At 39.6% G+C, this 18709-nt stretch overlaps 1 protein-coding gene and 1 long non-coding RNA gene across 3 annotated transcripts in view; one reads left to right on the forward strand and one right to left on the reverse strand.

The window, feature by feature from the left end:
- LOC122553987 overlaps positions 1–16479 on the reverse strand; it is a 48466-nt gene extending 31987 nt beyond the window's left edge. Inside the window, exon 1 of the long non-coding RNA XR_006312899.1 lies at positions 16324–16479. This is a non-coding gene — a long non-coding RNA (uncharacterized LOC122553987). The remainder of the gene's footprint in view (positions 1–16323) is intronic.
- Positions 1–18709, forward strand: part of klhl2 (kelch-like family member 2) — a 147828-nt gene that overhangs the window by 82268 nt on the left and 46851 nt on the right. For both annotated transcript variants that reach the window (XM_043698470.1, XM_043698465.1), the window contains exons 7-8: positions 17415–17531; positions 17973–18122. In XM_043698470.1, coding sequence (XP_043554405.1) covers positions 17415–17531; positions 17973–18122 — 267 coding nt within the window. The remainder of the gene's footprint in view (positions 1–17414; positions 17532–17972; positions 18123–18709) is intronic.

Raw genomic sequence — 18709 nt, forward strand, 5'->3', positions numbered from 1 at the left:
GCTCCAGGGAAACAGCCCCAGCCTGTTCAGCCTCTCCCCTATAGCTCAAATCTCCAACCCTAGCAACATCCTTGTAAATCTTTTCTGAACCCTTTCAAGTTTCACAACATCTTTCCGATAGGAAGGAGACCAGAATTGCACGCAATATTCCAACAGTGGCCTCACCAATGTCCTGTACAGCCGCAACATGATCTCCCAACTCCTGTAATCAATACTCTGACCAAGAGAGGAAACCATACCAAAAACCACCTTCACTATCCTATCTACTTGCGACTCCACTTTCAAGGAGCTATGAACCTGCACTCCAAGGTCTCTTTGTTCAGCAACACTCCCTAGGACCTTACCATTAAGTGTATAAGTCCTGCTAAGATTTGCTTTCCCAAAATGCAGCACCTCGCATTTATCTGAATTAAATTCCATCTGCCACTTCTCAGCCCATTGGCCCATCTGGTCCAGATTCTGTTGTAATCTGAGGTAACCCTCTCCGCTGTATGTTCCACCTCACTATTTACAAGTCTTGGTTTCTTAAGGTGGGTGACATCATTTCCAATTATATTTTTTTAGGGGAAGGTAGATAGGGTCTAAATTGATATGTTTATTGATGGAGTTCTGGTTAGAATGCCATGCCTCTAAGAATTCTTGTGCGTGTCTTTGTTTCGCCTGTCGCAGGATGTGTGTGTTGTCCCAGTCAAAGTGGTGTCCTCCTTTATCTGTATGTATAGAAACTAGTGACAGTGGGTCATGTCGTTTGGTGTTCATGTATCCTGGTGGCAAGTTTCCTGCTAATTTGTCTGATGTTGTGTATTTTTTTATAGTTACATTACATGGCTCCTGCTTCGGGAAGCCGCTACCACACTGACTTTAGAGGTTCGCACAACGGCAAAATAAGTTACAGGAAACATTGATTACTTGTTTCCAACCTCTGACCTGCTCTTGTAGTCATAGTATTTGTGCACAGGAGTGTTGTTGACAGTGAATTAAGCAATGGTAATGCTGTTGAACAACAAGAAAAGGTGGCTAAACCCTGTCTTGTGAATATTGCTTAGCCCCAGCCTGAAAATGATGATTACAAGGGATCTACTGGCAAGTGAAGTGTTAGTTTGCTGATATTTCTGTTTTATTTGTGGTCATCTGAAAGTTCTTGACATTCTTAAGCAGGAGTCATGGTAACTGACCAATAGTCTGGCAATGATATCATGGAGTTCAGAAGAGCTGTTAGCCACATACTGTACTGAAGTGTTGTAACAGCAGTGCTGATTATTTTTCTGCCAGCATTTTTAGATTATCTTTTTCATATCTCTCGGCAGGAAATGTAAAATCTGCAGAACTTGGCAAGAACTGACACCATGTGTCACGATGATTTAGTTTGACTCTGTAGAAAGGGAACTATTCTTACAATTTACAATTGACAAAAGGGACAATAAAACTAAAAAGGTTTTGCTTTTTGTGGGAATTTGGCATGGAATGCAGCTTTTGAAAAGTTTCTGGTTTATAACACATTTGCAGTTTGTGGGCCAGAGAGAGAGAGCAAGAGGAAAAAGTGCTGGATAATAAACTGGGGGAGGTACATTAGTTTTCAAATCTAACTGGAGGAAAATACAGCTTAGGACTTGGGGAAGTGCAGACCTTTTAGCAGCACTCAATGAGTGGGACTGAAGAGAAGCTTGTAATGGATTGTCAACACCCTTTTCTGTTTGGCTTCTATTTCACATGTTCCACTGCCTAATCTACTCTAATGTTGGTTGACCATGTCATGTATTTGTCCTTTTTGTACCATCTGATGTGAAGGTGATGAATTTGCCATGTAATCACCCCCTCATGTCTGTATATTTCCATGTGAGTTGACAGTCAGAATCTATTTCCCCTGAATTGAAATGTCAGGTGGGGGAGTTCAAAGGAGATATGAGGAGCAAGATTTTTAAGAGTGGTAGGTGTCTGGAATGTGCTGCCAGACAGGTATGTTAGGGGCTTTTAGATAAGCACATACATATGCAAGGAATAGAGGCATATGGGCCAAGGACAGGTAGAAGGGATTAGTTTAATTTGTTGTCATGATGGGCAAAGCATAGTGGCTGAAGGGTCTGTTCCTGTGCTGTACTGTTCTATGTTCTATTGCTCTATTTCAGTGCATGTCCATTTTTCATGTTCAATCCAGTTATACCAAGAATGTTAACCTTTTTGGTCTCCCTCCATGGGTATAGACTGACCTGCAGAGGTTTGTTGCATTTTCTGTTTCTGTTTCCAGACTTGGTGTTACTTTTCTGTCTTCATCTTTGTGGTACCTGAGGAAAAAGTACGAACCCTCTGGGATCGATAGAGAGCATTTTCCATGTGTTATAGCCAAGTCATGAACTACCTACGTCCTCTGAGCTTCAAAGTTAGATGGAAATGATGATCTTCAAGTTGCTTACATGGTGATTATCTCGTGGAGTGAGATGCTAGTTACTTTTCTGATTGTATGTCTATTATGCTGTGTCCAAATTAAGTTTGAATACTCCACTTGACAATGATAGACTCAGAGATGTACAGCATGGAAACAAATACTTTGGGTTCAACTCTTCCATGTTGACCCAGATATCCTAAATTAATCTTGTCCCATTTGCCAGCACTTGGTCCATATCCCTCTAAACCCTTCCTATTCATATACCCATCCAGATAACTTTTAAATGTTGCAATTGTACCAGTCTTCACCACTTCCTCTGGCTGCTCATTCCATACACGCGCCACCTGCTACATGAAAACATTGTCTTCGGGTCCCTTTTAAACCTTTCCCCTCTCACCTCAAGCCTATGGGTCTAGTTTTGGGTTCCCATGAGTGAGCAAAATCAGGCTTTCACATCACCAAAAATATATTCCTTTTGCAAGGATGACTTGCATGCGAATGGTATCTTGAACACAGTAAAATTGTCCCAGAATGTTTAGTAGGATGGTTGAGAAATATGATAGTACGTCACATAAATAAGCATTAAGCTTTTAAGTGGCTGATTTTTAATATGTCTTCATCAAGGCACAAAGATGAGTGGAGAGGCAGAATGAAGAATTTGAGGAGAGAAATCCAGAGTTTGGGGGCTAGCTAGCTGAATGCCTGCCCATCTCTGATGCCCCAATTTTAAAAAATGGGGCTGCACAAGAAACCAGAACTGGAGATGCTCAGAGATCGTTCTAGTGAGTGAAATGGGAAAAAAAAAGCTTCAAGAACACAGGACATGGGACATGGGCAGAGAACAGTCTTTCATTTTTAGGATTCAAATCCAGCTTAGTTTGTTGGGGTGAAAGGTGTCTCGAGGTGCAAGCTGCAGAGCTCTGTGCTAAATGGCATAAACAACAGGAACAATTAGAAATATGAAATAAAGCAAGCAAATGCTGAAATCAGATACAGTAGAAGATATGATCTGTGGAGAACAGAGATAAAGATTTTGGTATATCTTTTCATAAAAAGTAAAAAAAAAATTGTTTATATGCATTTCGCTTACAATCAGAGCAAAGAGAAGGGCTGACCAGAATAAAGACACACAAGAGGGAAAGCCTGGTTGGAATCACCTATAATCTGATTGTAGCAAAGGATATGCTTAGATGCCAATAAACTTTAAATCTGATAACTGGAAAAGCATAATAAAGGATTAAATATGGATAAATATGAAATGGCTGTCTCACCAATAATTGAGCCTTTCTGACCCTTTATAGGGCATAATGGAGCTTCGGGATATAGATGGAAACATAAAAGTGACAACTTTCAAGCAGCGAGCTCTCAGTTTTAAAAAATGCAAAAGTTAGGGGATGAGAGGATGCATTATTAAAGAAGCTAAGTGTTCAGAGCCTGAATTGCCTGACCACTAATGCAACAAAATATCCTTCAGGGAAGGAAATCTGCTATCTTTACCTGGTCTGGCCTACCTAAGACTCCTGATCCACAATAATATGGTACAATAATATGGGCCCTCTGAAATGGCCCAGTAAGCCATTCAGTTGTATCAATCGCTACAAAGTCTCAACAAAGGCAGCACGGTGGCACAGTGGTTAGCACTGCTGCCTCACAGCGCCAGAGACCCAGGTTCAATTCCCGCCTCAGGCGACTGACTGTGTGGAGTTTGCACGTTCTCCCCGTGTCTGCGTGGGTTTCCTCCGGGTGCTCCGGTTTCCTCCCACAGTCCAAAAATGTGCAGATTAGGTGAATTGGCCATGCTAAATTGCCCGTAGTGTTAGGTAAGGGGTAAATGTAGGGGTATGGGTGGTTTGCGCTTCGGCGGGTCGGTGTGGACTTGTTGGGCCAAAGGGCCTGTTTCCACACTGTAATGTAATCTAATCTAATCTAAAAGAAGTGAAACCGGATAGACAACCTGTTTTCAACCTAGGCACTAGAAAAGACAACCATGCTTCTATCCTTGCCCCTTCCCATCACTCTCAACAGTGTGATCGGTTTCCCCTTGTCCTCGCCTTTCACCCCTCCAGCCTCTGCATTCAAAGGATCATTCCCTGCCATTTCAGACAACTCCAGCAGAACACCACCACCAAAAACATCTTCCCCTTACTCCCCCTGTCTGCACTTTGCAGGGATCATTCCCTCCGGGGCATCCTAATCCATTCCACAACCACCAACATCATGGCACCCTGCCACTTAACTGCAGAAGATGTAACACTTGCTCTGTCACCACCTCCCTGCTCATCATCCAAGGGCCCAAACAGTCTTTCCAGGTGAAACAGCATCTCACCTGTATCTCCTGCAATCTTGTGTACTGTATTCACTGCACCCAAAGTGGCCTACTCTATATTGGAGAAACCAAATGCAGACTCGGGGATCACTTTGTGGAATATCTGCCCCTCCCAATTACTGTCCATTCAGTTCTGACGGGAGACGCATCATTGTCCAGTCACTTTCACATTCCGATGACTTAATCTGAATTGTCAACATACACGCACGACCAGCACACCCACCACACGCAGTATTTGGTTCCTCCTAGAATGAGGATTTGTGGTTTTCATGCTGAGTACATAATTTTGTCGTCTTATTTCTCATCACAGTTCTAAAGGGTAATCCCTTCATTTTGAGGCTATGCCCTTGGGTGTCTCATACTCCCCTACTAATGGAGTGTCTTCTCCATATCCACTGTTTCCAGGCCTCTCAGTACTCATGAGCTGAATGAAGGATCAAAGTTCTCTGATAACAACGTTTGAATTTGTGTGTTTATCTATACATTCTGTGGCTGCTGGAAGTTGCAGACTAACTCCCTCCATAGTCCTGGTGATTTCTGTTAGTTTTACCTCTATTCTTAATTTAAAATACTGGCCATTGAAAAGAGTAGGACTAATAATTAACAGAACAAAAGTCGATCAGAAGAGTGTGCTGTAAACTTTTCCTACGTTAAGCTGTTACATAGTTCTTGCTTCATTGTGTAATGAACGTGCTTGAGGTTTAATGTGATGTTCTGCTGTTGATTGAGTACCAAAAATAGATTTTGTGAAAGCAAAACAGTGATTACAGTAATTTAAAAATAATCTGTGAATCATGAATTTCTGTTCAGTTCTGCGTGATTTACTTGGATAGTAATGTTCAGCAGCTAATTTTGAAGCTGTAGAGCATTGGACCTTTTATTCGGAAACTGATCTAAAATATTCAGTGTTTAAAGAAAAAGAACAATGTTCCAGCTGAAAAAACAATAGAAAAACCTTGATAGTCTTAACATCCGGAATGAATTAACTTTACACAGCCATATCATTATATCTAGATTATGTTCCTATGCATCCATCTCTTGCAGGCTCCTGTTTTTCTTGAGATATAGGTGGGCAGCATGTGGATAATGCCACAACAACTTAAAGCATTTTGTTCAGCAAGCTCAAAAATATGAGAACTCTTAGAGTAGCTCAGGATCAAAATGCAGTGTTCAGCTCAATAGTATTGTTCCATTAGGGAAGATAGTTGCAGTATATTTACCAGGACCACATTGAATATTCTGAAACTGGATGACTTTATGGTGTCGATAATAGCAGTGATTTTTGCAGAAATGGCAATAACCAAGTGACTGAAACAGCATTTGTAGGCACACCCTGTAGAAAGACAAGTGCCTCATGATTGAACAGATAAATACATTGACAAATTCCATGTCTACATTAAGGATAATGGTATTCAATGCAGCAATTTAAATGTTCAAGCTGTCTAATGGGCAGCAATCTCAACAGGAATTAAAATGGTGGCAATATAAAAGTAGCTAAAATTATGAATTGCATTCTGTTTGTTACCAAACAAAAGACTGCAGCATTTAGATAGCAAGTCATCAGCAAAAATAATGGTAACATGTCTATTTGAAAAGCTTTCATACAAATTAATTTCAAGTTGAAATTAGAGATCAGTACTGTGTAGATGGATTTAGCTTACTCGATTTAAATATCTCGCCATAAAATGGCGCTGCTTGGGTTCATAAAGTAAATTGCCTTTGCTATGCATGCGTGACTTTCTGAAGTGTTGTGTAGGTTGGTTGTCCTGTAGAGCTGCTAATTAGGAATTTGTTGGAGGCTGATGGTTGCTATGACAGCACAGCAGCTGTCAGGATATGAATATTATGCAATATGCTTATGTGTTCAGCTATAAAAGGTGAATATTTTAATTTATTTATGTTTTGGTTTAACTTTGGTATTCATAAGAAAGCAAACTTCACACAGATTTATTAACTTGTACACTTGCAGAATTTGGGAGGTTGGGGTAAGTAATGTAGATTGTTATCCTCTTCCGCTGTGTGATTGGCAGAGAAACTCCAGTAGCTAAATAACTCGAGTAGCTAAATGACCAATGACTCTGATCCACGTTGAGTGTGCAAGGTAGCAATACTGTTTGTTACAGAATTGATGGTGACTCAGTACTCACAGTTAAATTGTGGTGAGACTTGGTGTGATGATTTATATTTTTAATTGTTAGCATATGAAATTTTGACACATTCTAGTCTTTAAATAAACAATACTACCTGAATGCACAACCTTGAGTAACTAATTTGATCATCAGTATTACGTACCAAGTGAAATACTCGTTCTCCAGGCTCTGCTAAATGACCCTAAACAAGTTAGTTGATTTGATGTAGTACTTGCTTGCCAAAATCTAATTACATATTTGGAATGTATGATTTTTTTTTTGCCTCATCGTGACTTAATATTTACCTGATACTTTGTGCTGAAATCATGTACTGTAAGATGGTTGTGAATTTTGGAGGTCAGTCATCTCAGTCCCAAAGTATTGTTGCACGAGTTCCTTGTTGTAAGTCCAGCTGCCTTCAGCTGCTTCATTGATGACCTCCCTGCATCATCAGGTCAGAGGTCAGGATGTTTGCTCAAAACCCCTTTAGATATTGGAGATGCTCATGCCCCTAAATCTGGACAGCATTCGGGCTTGGGTTGAAGGTGGTACGCACTAGGGAGTGAAGGTCTCCAACAGGGGAGAGGTTAACACACTGACCTTAAAATGGCATTGTGTTACGAAGAAAAACAGATTGCTGGAGAAACTCAGCAGGTCTGGCAGCACCTGTGAGAAGAAAACAAAGTTAATGTTTTGAGTCTGTTCGCTGTTCATCAAAACTGAATCTGTCCTGTTTTGATGAAATATTAACTCTGCTTTCTTCTCACAGATGCTGTCAGACCTGCTGAGTTTCTCCAGCAATTTGTTTTTGTTTCAAATTTCTAGCAGTCACAGTTCTTTGTTTTATTTTTGTGTTATGAAAATGCTTCATTGTTTACTTTTTTAAAAGCATTTTTCTTTAAAGAATTGTGGACACAAGTTAATTTGAAAAGATTGAGGAGATACAAGGACTTTTTTTAAAAAAATAAACTGAAAGGATACAATAGGACTTCTTTTTTGTAAATACACTTTTGAAGTTACATGGTTTAAGCCATTCACTGGTGATCACATGCCGAGGTTTATGGCTGTTGTGAAGTAGTTTTTGTTTTGGATGATGCTTGGAGTTCATTTGAAGTACATCGTGTTGAGACAGAGAGCTCCCTAACTCATCTGCCTTTCCAAGAAAACCTTTTTGAGGCCCCAGTGTAATAACTGAAACACTGATCCAGCTGTTTTTACCTGAAGAGCTTCTGAAAGAATTCTTAATGTTTCCGGAATAAACGGAGTCTGCAAGGTCCTAGTGACAACTGCCTATGTTAGGAGAGACTGTTTATGTTTGTCAGGACATTAATTAACAGCCCTGAAAATGTGTTGCTGGAACAGCGCAGCGCAGCCCTTCCTGAAGAAGGGCTCATGCCCGAAACGTCGATTCTCCTGTTCCCTGGATGCTGCCTGACCTGCTGTGCTGTTCCAGCAACACATTTTCAGCTCTGATCTCCAGCATCTGCAGACCTCACTTTCTCCTCCATTAACTAACATCCATCTTGAACATTTCTTGCTCAGTCCTGTTTTCCTTCAAGAGCTCACAATTAATGGCCAAAGGGTTTTCCCCAAAACTTAACCTCTGCGCAGAAAATGCTATTTAAAAGAAATTGTGCTAAGTTATTTAGGGTACACATTTAGACTTTTATATTTCAGATTTGTTCATCACTTTTGCATCTTTGCCAGTTAGACCCAGTTTTCAAAGTATATCGGTTCTTTTGTTTCCTAAAGAAACTTGGTTAATGGTGCTTTCCTGAACCTAATATAGAAAAAATAAATAATTAGCCATACAGTAATTGGGTAAACATTTTAAAACCTATGTTGTGACCATTGGTTAGATTAGATTAGATTAGATTACTTACAGTGTGGAAACAGGCCCTTCGGCCCAACAAGTCACACCGACCCGCCGAAGCGTAACCCACCCATACCCCTACATTTACCCCTTTACCTAACACTACGGACAATTTAGCATGGCCAATTCACCTGACTTGCACATCTTTGGACTGTGGGAGGAAACCGGAGCACCCGGAGGAAACCCACGCAGACACGGGGAGAATGTGCAAACTCCAGGAGAATGTGCAAACTCCTTAAGGTGTAGTGGGAGAGAGGCTGTACTCCTCCCATCTTAATCATAACACTTGGCGTTGTCCAATATCCTGCCACTGTCGTTCAGGGGAATCACCATCTTTTAGCCACTGAATTATTATGGCTACAAGAGGAGATCAGAGGCTGATTATTCTGCAGCAAGTAATTCACTTCTTGATCCCTAAATCTTTCCACCACTGACAATGTGCAAATTGGGAATGTGGTGGGAAATCTTCTAGTTTCTTGGATAAATTCTGCTCTAACAGCACTCGAGAATGCCATCATTATACAGGACAAAACAGCCTCTTTGATTAACAACCTCTGCACTACCTTAAAGACTCAGTCCTTCCACCAGTAATAATGATACAAAATATGTCATCTTTAATTCTAGCCCCTGACCACCACCACCACATCAACAGCAAAATTTCTGACTTGCTGTACTAACTGTCGGTAGAATTCCCTCCACTTTCAGAAGTTTATAAATTTACTTGAGCCCACAAGGGAAGCTGCAGAATGGTGGAGCACTGAAGCTGTGCTGAATAACCCGAAGTGTTACTTGCAATAGACAAATTTGAGCCCAATCTTTTTTTCTGTCTTGGAGCTTATATTACCAAAGGGACATGAGAAATTGGCACATTCTTTTGGGGAAAAAATAATGCCAGGGATGTGGGATCACAAGATCAGTTTGTGATTGCTGTGGGAAGATATTGATAAAGTTTAAAAATCTCAACACCAGATTATGGTGCAACAGGTTTATTTGGAAATACTAGCTTTCGGAGCGCTGTTTCTTCGTCAGTTAGTTAATGCGACAGAATCATAATACACAGAATTTATAGCACAAGATCATAGTGTCATGCACCTATTATGATGTATTGAACAAAACCTAGATCGCTGTTAAGGCTTTCACCTTTTAGAATGGATTACAGATTTGATTCATTTAATATGTAAATCCCAGAACTTCTTTCAACTCCACATTCCCAAGTAACTTAAGGTTTTATAAAAAGCATGTGACAACTCAGCTCAGACAATGCATTAAAGTTGTGAGGTTAGAGTCTATGTATTCCAAACTTGAGTTAGACTGGTTCTATTTCCAAAGGAGACATTTATAAAATGTCACGGATTGACTACCTCCAGATTGTGTGCTTTTTGAGCAAAGTAAAATATACTGTGTGCACGAGCATGCATGGAGAGAAAGAGAGAGAGTGCGCATATGTGTTTGACAGAGTAGAAGCCTCTGAGAGCCTCTCACAGGCTTCTACTCCGATACATTCATGAGCACACACTCACTCAGTCCTATAGATGCGCGTGCGCGCGCACGCTCTCTCTCTCTCTCTCTCTCTCTCTCTCTCTCTCACTTTCTCTCTCTCTCTCTCTCTCTCTCTCTCTCTCTCTCTCTCTCTCTCTCACTCTCTCTCTCACTTTTTCTTTCTCTCTCTCACTTTTTCTTTCTCTCTCTCTCTCTCTCTATATGCATGTGTACACACAGTCTATGGAGTGAATGTGCATTTGCAGATACATTCTATTTGCTCTACAAGCATACAATCTGCAGGCAGTCAATCCATGTGAAGTTTCATAAAGTCCTACTTTGGAAATAGTACCAGCCTGACTCAAGATTGCAATACATACAGACTCTAACCTCACCTTTAATTCATTGTCTGAGCTGAGACGTCACTTTTTTTAATATAAAATCTCGAGAATGTGACTTGGAAGAAGTTCTGGGATTTGTATGTTAATGAATCAACAAATTCTTTCTAAAAGATGAAAGGCTTAACAGCAATCTAGGTTTGTTCAATAGATTGCATGACACTATGATCTTGTGTTATAAATCCTGTGTCTATGATTCTGCCGCACTAGCTACCTGACAAAGGAGCAGCGCTCCGAAAGTTAGTACTTCCAAATAAACCTGTTGGGCTATAACCTGGCATGCGATTTTTAACTTTGTCCACCCCAATCCAACACAGGTACCTCCTCAAAGATATTGATGGACCACCTTCTTGACTTAGTCATGGAGATGTACAGCATGATGAAAGTGCCTCAACTAGGTTGTTTGAGAGTTCCAAACTTTTGATTGAATGAATTGTGATCCATGTCCAAACCAGATTGCTGCAGGACTTTGGGAATGTGAAGGTCTCGCTATTCCCATGCATCTGTTGTATTTTTGCTTCTTGGTAATGAGGCTCACAGATTTGAGAGATGCTACAGAAAATCTATGCTAGGTTGCTCCTGTGCTTTGTGGTATGTGCGATGATCAAGTGGACTGGATTATATTGAGCTGCCTTAGTGTTGCAGCTGTGCCTCTGCAGCAAGTAAATGATGTTCCATCTCACTCCTCGCTTGCATGTTGTACATGATAAAGGGCTTGGTGAGTTGCGATGTGAGCCACTCCACACAGAATGCCTAGGCTCTTGTAGTCTTGACGTATGATTGGTCCAGTTATGTTTCTGTCGGTAGCAAAGACCAGGATTTTGCCCCACAATGCCATAGAATCTTATGAAGAGGGTGGGTTAACCTCTATTATTGGAGATGGTCCTTTCCTTGCCTTGTTACTATCCAGAAATACAGTTGATGAATGTAGCTGGAGCGAAGTTTTAGACATTTTATTTTTATTCATATAATTATGGATTACAAGCAAGTACTTGCTAACCTCAACAAAGACCATTTCACTTAGTAGCTAATTAACTACAAATTTACTTTTGCATCTATCCAATTGTAAGCTGCTCGTGCAGTTGTTCCAAGGTTCCGTGTGTGGTGTTTGATGTTATGGAGTCATAGAGATGTACAGCATGGAAACAGACCCTTCGGTCCAACCCGTCCATGCCGACCAGATATCCCAACCCAATCTAGTCCCACCTGCCAGCACCCGGCCCATATCCTCTAAACCCTTCCTATTCATATACCCATCCAAATGCCTCTTAAATGTTGCAATTGTAGGATAGTGAAGAAGGCGTTTGGTATGCTTTCCTTTATTGGTCAGAGTATTGAGTACAGGGGGTTGAGGGTCATGTTGTGGCTGTACAGGACATTGGTTAGGCCACTGTTGGAATATTGCGTACAATTCTGGTCTCCTTCCTATCGGAAAGATGTTGTGAAACCTGAAAGGGTTCAGAAAAGATTTACAAGGATGTTGCCAGGGTTGGTGGATCTGAGCAACAGGGAGAGGCTGAACAGTCTGGGGCTGTTTTCCCTGGAGCGTCGGAGGCTGAGGGGTGACCTTTATAGAGGTTTACAAAATTATGAGGGGCATGGATAGGATAAATAGACAAAGTCTTTTCCCTGGGGTCGGGGAGTCCAGAACTACAGGGCATAGGTTTAGGGTGAGAGAGGAAAGATTATAAAAGAGACCTCAGGGGCAGCTTTTTCACGCAGAGGGAACGCTGCCCATAACCTTCAGGAACTGCTTACAATTAACTGGATCTGACCCCAATTGTGTAGGAATGGCCTTAGATTGGCAGTACATGGTTCAGAAGAACGTTAAAAGCACAAATTCAATTCCAGTTACAATTTCTGCTTTCTGACCCTGCATTTGAGAGTGAAAGAATGGCAAACCGCTGCTGACAGAAATGATCAAGAAATCAATTCAAGGAGAAATATCAGCAGGCAATAGACCAAAGGCTGGCCTTCAGGCAGGGGATCCGTGCCAATACACAATTAATAAGCCTGCTCAGTTTAACTTAACAAACCTCCTATGGCAGCATTCAGACAAGAGTTCTAATGCCTTGAGCATTACTTGTTCCTCAAAGAACACCAGAGAAGATTAATGGGTTATTGTTGTTTCTAAATATTTACTTTATTACAATATTCTGTCATGTATTCCGACAGAATAAAATCTTAATAGAATAATTAATAAGGTACATGATGCTTTTAAGATATCTTGTAGATATGAAAGAACATTTTAGTACTAAGACAAAGACTATTTGTTCAACTGCATTTCTTACCCGTACGCATCTAACCGAATCCCCCTGGTAGTTTCCTTCCAACTCATCTGATCTCATTTAAGAATTACCTCCTACACTCTTGACATAAGTTCCAAAAAACTGCTGAGCAGTGAACTTCATTCCTAGTCTCTCTCTTTGTAGGAATAGTAAATAGTTTCAGTATTATTGACACACAATGGCAGCAGTATGTATCATGTACAAGATGTGCTGCAGTAACTCACCAAGCTGCCTTTGACAGCTTTTTACAAACCCATGGCCTGTACTACCTAAAAAATGAGACCCAGAGCTGGATGGGAATGCTACCACCTACAAGCTTCCACCTACTGATTCCCTTCTGAGGTACTTGTCATCATGACTTTGATATATTACCTGTTGTTTGCTGTCATGTTTTGAAATTCTGGAACTCTTCTGTACAGCATCCTACGTGAGATGGACTGCAGTGATTCAAGAAGACAGCCCACCAACACCTTTTTCACTGGTAATTAAGGATGAACAACATATACTAACCTTGCCAGCAGTACTTGTGTCCCAGGAATGACAAACATGCTGTGCACCAAGCCACTCATGTTCCTCATTCCTTAAAGGGCTTGCCATCATTCTCAATGTCATAGCTGTCCCTAGAAGTTACCACTCAACATAAACGTCTCTTTCCTCTGAGAATCTTAGAGTTATCACTTTGCAGATCTGTGTTTGGCTCTTCTACGACTTCCTGTTTGAACACCAACAGTCTCTCAACCTGGGAAGAACCATGACCAAATTCAGAATCACTCTGTGTGACTGTCATGCATTCTCAATCTGCACCCTTGAACACAACTGATCAGGCCGTCATTGGGCCGTCATTGAACTTAATGGGTCTTCTCTTGCTTGGTTTCACTTGTAACCGTTTAATTATTTAGTAGCGAAGCTGACGTGAGCATCAGCTCCACAGAGGGTGAAGCTAGGAACTTCATGGGAAACCAGGAAATGGCAGAGACTTCAAGCAAGCATAAAAGCAGGCCAACAATAACCAGAGAAAACCAAAAGGGAGGGTGGAAATTAGAACAACCATAATTACGAGAGAAAACAGGCAAAGAAAATTAATAGAACTAAAGGCTGACAAGTCTCCTGGGCCTGATGACTTACATTCTGGTGTCTTAAAAGAAGTAGCTCCAAAGATGAGTAGATGCATTGGTATAGTGTTACAAAATTCCATAGAGTCTGGAAGGTCTAGCAAATTTGAAAATCGCAGATGTAGCACCTCTGTTCCAGAAAGGAGGGGGGCAGAAGAACCTACAGGCCAGTTAGCCTACCCCTGTAAAATAGTAGAATCAGTTACTGAAAAAGTAGTGTTGTTTAGAAAGTTAGAATGCAATCATGATGTTGTGAAAGGAAACTTGTGCCTCTCCCAATTAGATTTTTGAAGCTGTAACGAACAGGGTAGATAAGGGTACACCAATTAATGTAGTGTGTTTGAATTTCTAAAAGGCATTTGTAATGTTCCACAGAAATTATTGCTGCAAAGCTCAGAGCTCATGATGTTGAGAATGATATATTGGTATTATGGGGGGTGAGATAATTAATAAAAAAAAACAGGATCAGGATAAATAGATCATTTTTGTATTGGCAAACTGTAATGAATGGAATACCAATGGAATTATTGGAGTTTCAACTATTTAGGATTTATATTAATTAACTGGATTAATTGAATGCTGAAATTGAACCAAGTGCCTGATAATGCAAAAAGAGGTAAGAAAGCAAGTTGTGGGGAGGATAGAGTCTACAAAGTGGGTAAAAGTTTGGTGGATGGAGCCGTCTATCTGAATATTGCACTGGCTGAAGTCGTCATCTTTTAAACACCTGCAAAAATGTTGTGCACTCACCACTGATTCCATTCTCTTCCCCAGCAAATGTCTCAGATTGAACAAAACTGATCAATCGCTTGGAAACCAGGGTGATCTTCCAATCTCATACTATATTGATCACGAAGATCTTCCACTTTGATATCATTATTTGCCACTTCTACTACTTCAGTGCATCTGTCACTCGAAAAGTTTATGCACTCACCATTACCAGGAACAATATGTGCCTAGTTTGATGAGTGATTTCACATCTCTCAATGCTTTAAAAATAACATTTGCAATGTTTTGTGTATAAAAATTCCTCCATGGCATTCAAACTCCCATATCCTCAAGATTCTCTGCTGCTGTAAACTTCTCTTTCTCCTACCCACAAGCACCTGAATCTGGCTTCATTTTTATGCCTCCCACTGCCTAGGTGCCTGATAATTGAGCTTTCTCTCAAAATCCCCTTGTGCCTTCAACTCCTTCTCCTATTTTTAAAAACACAATGATTTTGGCTTAGTTTTTGATCATCACTCCTAATCTCCTCTTTATCTTTAATTAATTAAACAATTTTTTTCCTTGTGCCTCTGTGCATTTTCTATATTTATGGCATGTATAAATGCAAATTGATGTTTAGGGACATTAGTGTAGACCATTTAGCTTCTGAAGCCTGATTTGCTTTCAGCTAGATCATGACTAATCTGTGTCTGCAGTAATTGCTCTGCTTCCTTCCATATCTCTTAATATCATTCATTAACAACTTATTGATCCCTATCATGAAACATGCAAACAATCCAGTAGCCACAGCCTTCTGGGACAGTGTTTTGAAATTCTGTTAGCATTTGTGTACAAGCTTTTTACTGATTTCGGTTCTGACTGGCCTAACTTTAATTTTAAAATAATGCTCCTTTTTCATCACAGGAAAGAAATGAAGAGCAAATGTATAATTGAATTACTTTATATTAAATATCATTATTAAATTGCCCCCTTAACTTTCTAAACTAAAGGTAATTCTTACCAAATTTACATTGCTTGTTTGCATAATTTAGCTCCTATGGTCCTGGCATAATGCTGATGAATCTGTGTTCTATCCTGCAGTCAATTTATTCTTGGTGGTGCTGTGCCAAAACTGAATACACTGCAATAAATGGGATTTGACAAAGGCTCTGAACAACAGAGATGTTACCTCAACTTTTATATTACAGCTCTGTTATTGTAAAGGCCAAGATTCCTTTTATTTCTTTTAAATCACACTTTCTACATGTTTGTAGTGATTTCAATATGTAGATATCAAAATTCCGCTCTCATTGCCAGCTCCTAATCTCTCATCAGTAAGATCAATTCTGATTTATCTTTCCCCACATTTAACTCAGTCCGTGTCTCTCTGCTTCCATTTACACAAATCAATGCACTTCCTAATTTGATGTCTTCTGTAAATTCTATCTAACTGTATTTCCTCATCCAAATCATTCATATATAGGGTGAAAAACAGAGAGCAATATAGATCCATGAAATTGCTACCTGCTTCATCACGTCAGTCAGGGAGCCCCCCCACCCCAGTAAACTGTAATTATTGTCTGAAAATGTATTGCTATAATTATTACACACAATTTATGTTACTTACTTTCTCTGCCTCCCATCAGTGTGTGCTTTTACTTTTCATTCCTCAATCTTTCACATTCTCTTTTTCAGGAGTTTACTGTTACTAGAATGCTTTGATGTCAGTAGACGCTGATGAGTGCTCACAAATGTGCGTTGAAATTTCATTGCATTTTACCAATTTTCAGTGTATACCTTGTAAATTTAATCCCAGATGATTGTTTGATCTGTGTCCATCTGGAACTGGATAGTGCTTCGAACTGGTTGCATTCTGTATCTGTTTTGTTTCTAGACTTGAATCTTTTTGGGTGAGCCTTGTCTGTGATCTCATTACCTTATAGGGGCGTAGAGGGTTTGGAGTTTAAAATAGAAGCAGCTTTTAAAGTTGGCCAAAAAGATTTGAAATGCTCAACAAACAATGAAGCTAAAATCCAGAGTGGTGTTACTGGAAACAAAGCATTGGTTTTATTAAATGTGTCCGGGGAAACCTTAAAAACAAGGGTCATTAGAACTTTTTACATAATTTACATAATTGAGTTTCTTTTTTTATATAGTGAGTACTCCAGATATGAGGGAAAAATTGTGTTCTTTAGATGTTAGAGTTTATGAAAGGAAGGATAGTCAGGAGAAAAGTGTATTTACAGTAGTTAAATAAATAATTCAATAAAAATAGAAAATTGGAAAATGACACTGAAAATAAAAATTCAAATTGGCCTTCCAGTAATCAAATTGGATAATACTCAGAAGCTTAAAAGTCATGATGGAATATTTCTTCCAGAAAACTATTGACATGACTTAAAGAAGCTAATACAGACTCATAAATTGATTTGAGTGATTGTGCCAGGATAAATGTCTTTGGCTCTACATAATGTAAATATAGCAGATGTGTTACCCATAAAACAACAACCTTACAACCTCAACCCAGTGAAGTTAGTTCAGATAAGGAAAGGGAGTAAGTTCATGATGGTCAATTACAAGTACTCCCCCATCCCCTCCTATGGGATGGTTTGAATCTCACTGGCCTAAGATTCCTATAGTAGGCTATAGAGATATCCATTGCAAATCCTATGAAGCATTGGATGTACAGTCATACTAAACAATTATTAATTCAATCAGGTTTTTGAAGCAGCCATCTCGTGGGTGAAACATGATAAGGAGCCCCGGCAGGAGCATATGGCACGATTGATGGAAAACGTCCGGCTACCTCTCCTTACACGCGAATACCTGGTGCAGGTAACCCTTACTGTGCTGAAGGGAAATGGTCTGGAAGGGTCAAATCACTGTGGGTATAATTTTAGAAAGTTATGAATAATTTGGACAGAATTTGTTTATAGTACAGTTTGAGTTTTTAAAAAATAAAGTCAGCAAATTTTGTTCCCCTTCTCATTGTCTCGTACATTTGGGGATTAAATTAAGAGAGTCACTTTTGTTTTTATGTATCACCTTAAAAATAGTGCCAATGTGGTCAAGACAGAGCACTCTATCAGTGTATTAATTAGCTGTGACACAGAGGAAATGTCTGTTCTCTTGGAAAACCAGAGTTGGTATTGTTTTTGTTACCAATTATTGATAGCTATTTTTATCTGGTAAAGGAGAAAAGCACTTTTGAAAATAATGTGCTAAATGTTATGCAGCACTCATATGGCATCAAAAACTGTTGGTTTTGTTTAACAGAGAGTGGAAGAGGAGACATTGGTTAAAAATAGTAATGCATGCAAAGATTACCTCATCGAAGCAATGAAGTATCATTTGCTTCCAGCGGATCAACGAGCATTAATGAAAACAACCAGAACAAGATTAAGAACGCCAGTCAGCCTTCCAAAGGTATGTGATTCTCAATATCTCAGTAGTTGTGCAATCAAACACATGAGTTATTGCCACAATCACACAATTCTGATCAGATTTCATAACATTCTTGCTACCAAATCCCCTTTTTCTTTACTCCAGCTGTAAGTGTGTCAGCCAAATATCATCCTCTTTGAGTTTCATGCACAGGAACTATCTAGGAGTCAATCAAATCATAATACTGTAGATTGCCAGATTGGCTAAATTGATGATATAACTGCTTGCATCTTCTATTACAGAAAGCCATATAAATTTTTGTGACAAAATCAGGGCAGGATATTAAGGCAAGTTTCATTAATAACCATTTAGACTACATATCAAAATAATGTAACATATTGTGTTTTCCTCATTCTAACAATTGATTGAGAGATTTTTTTCTCTCTTTTTTTTAATCCCTCCTTTTGCTTTTTGAATAACTGCATGAGTTTAGTTGAGGGAAGAGCACATTTTCACAGTATGGGTGTATTGGATCTTTAGTTTTTTTTTCCTTACATAAGTAAAATAATGAAGCAATTGATTTCTTCTGCTTGAGGTATCATGCAGAACTTTAATGAAACACAATTTCA

The sequence above is a fragment of the Chiloscyllium plagiosum genome, chromosome 1 (genome assembly GCF_004010195.1).
Source record: "Chiloscyllium plagiosum isolate BGI_BamShark_2017 chromosome 1, ASM401019v2, whole genome shotgun sequence".
Classification (NCBI taxonomy): Eukaryota; Metazoa; Chordata; class Chondrichthyes; order Orectolobiformes; family Hemiscylliidae; genus Chiloscyllium; species Chiloscyllium plagiosum.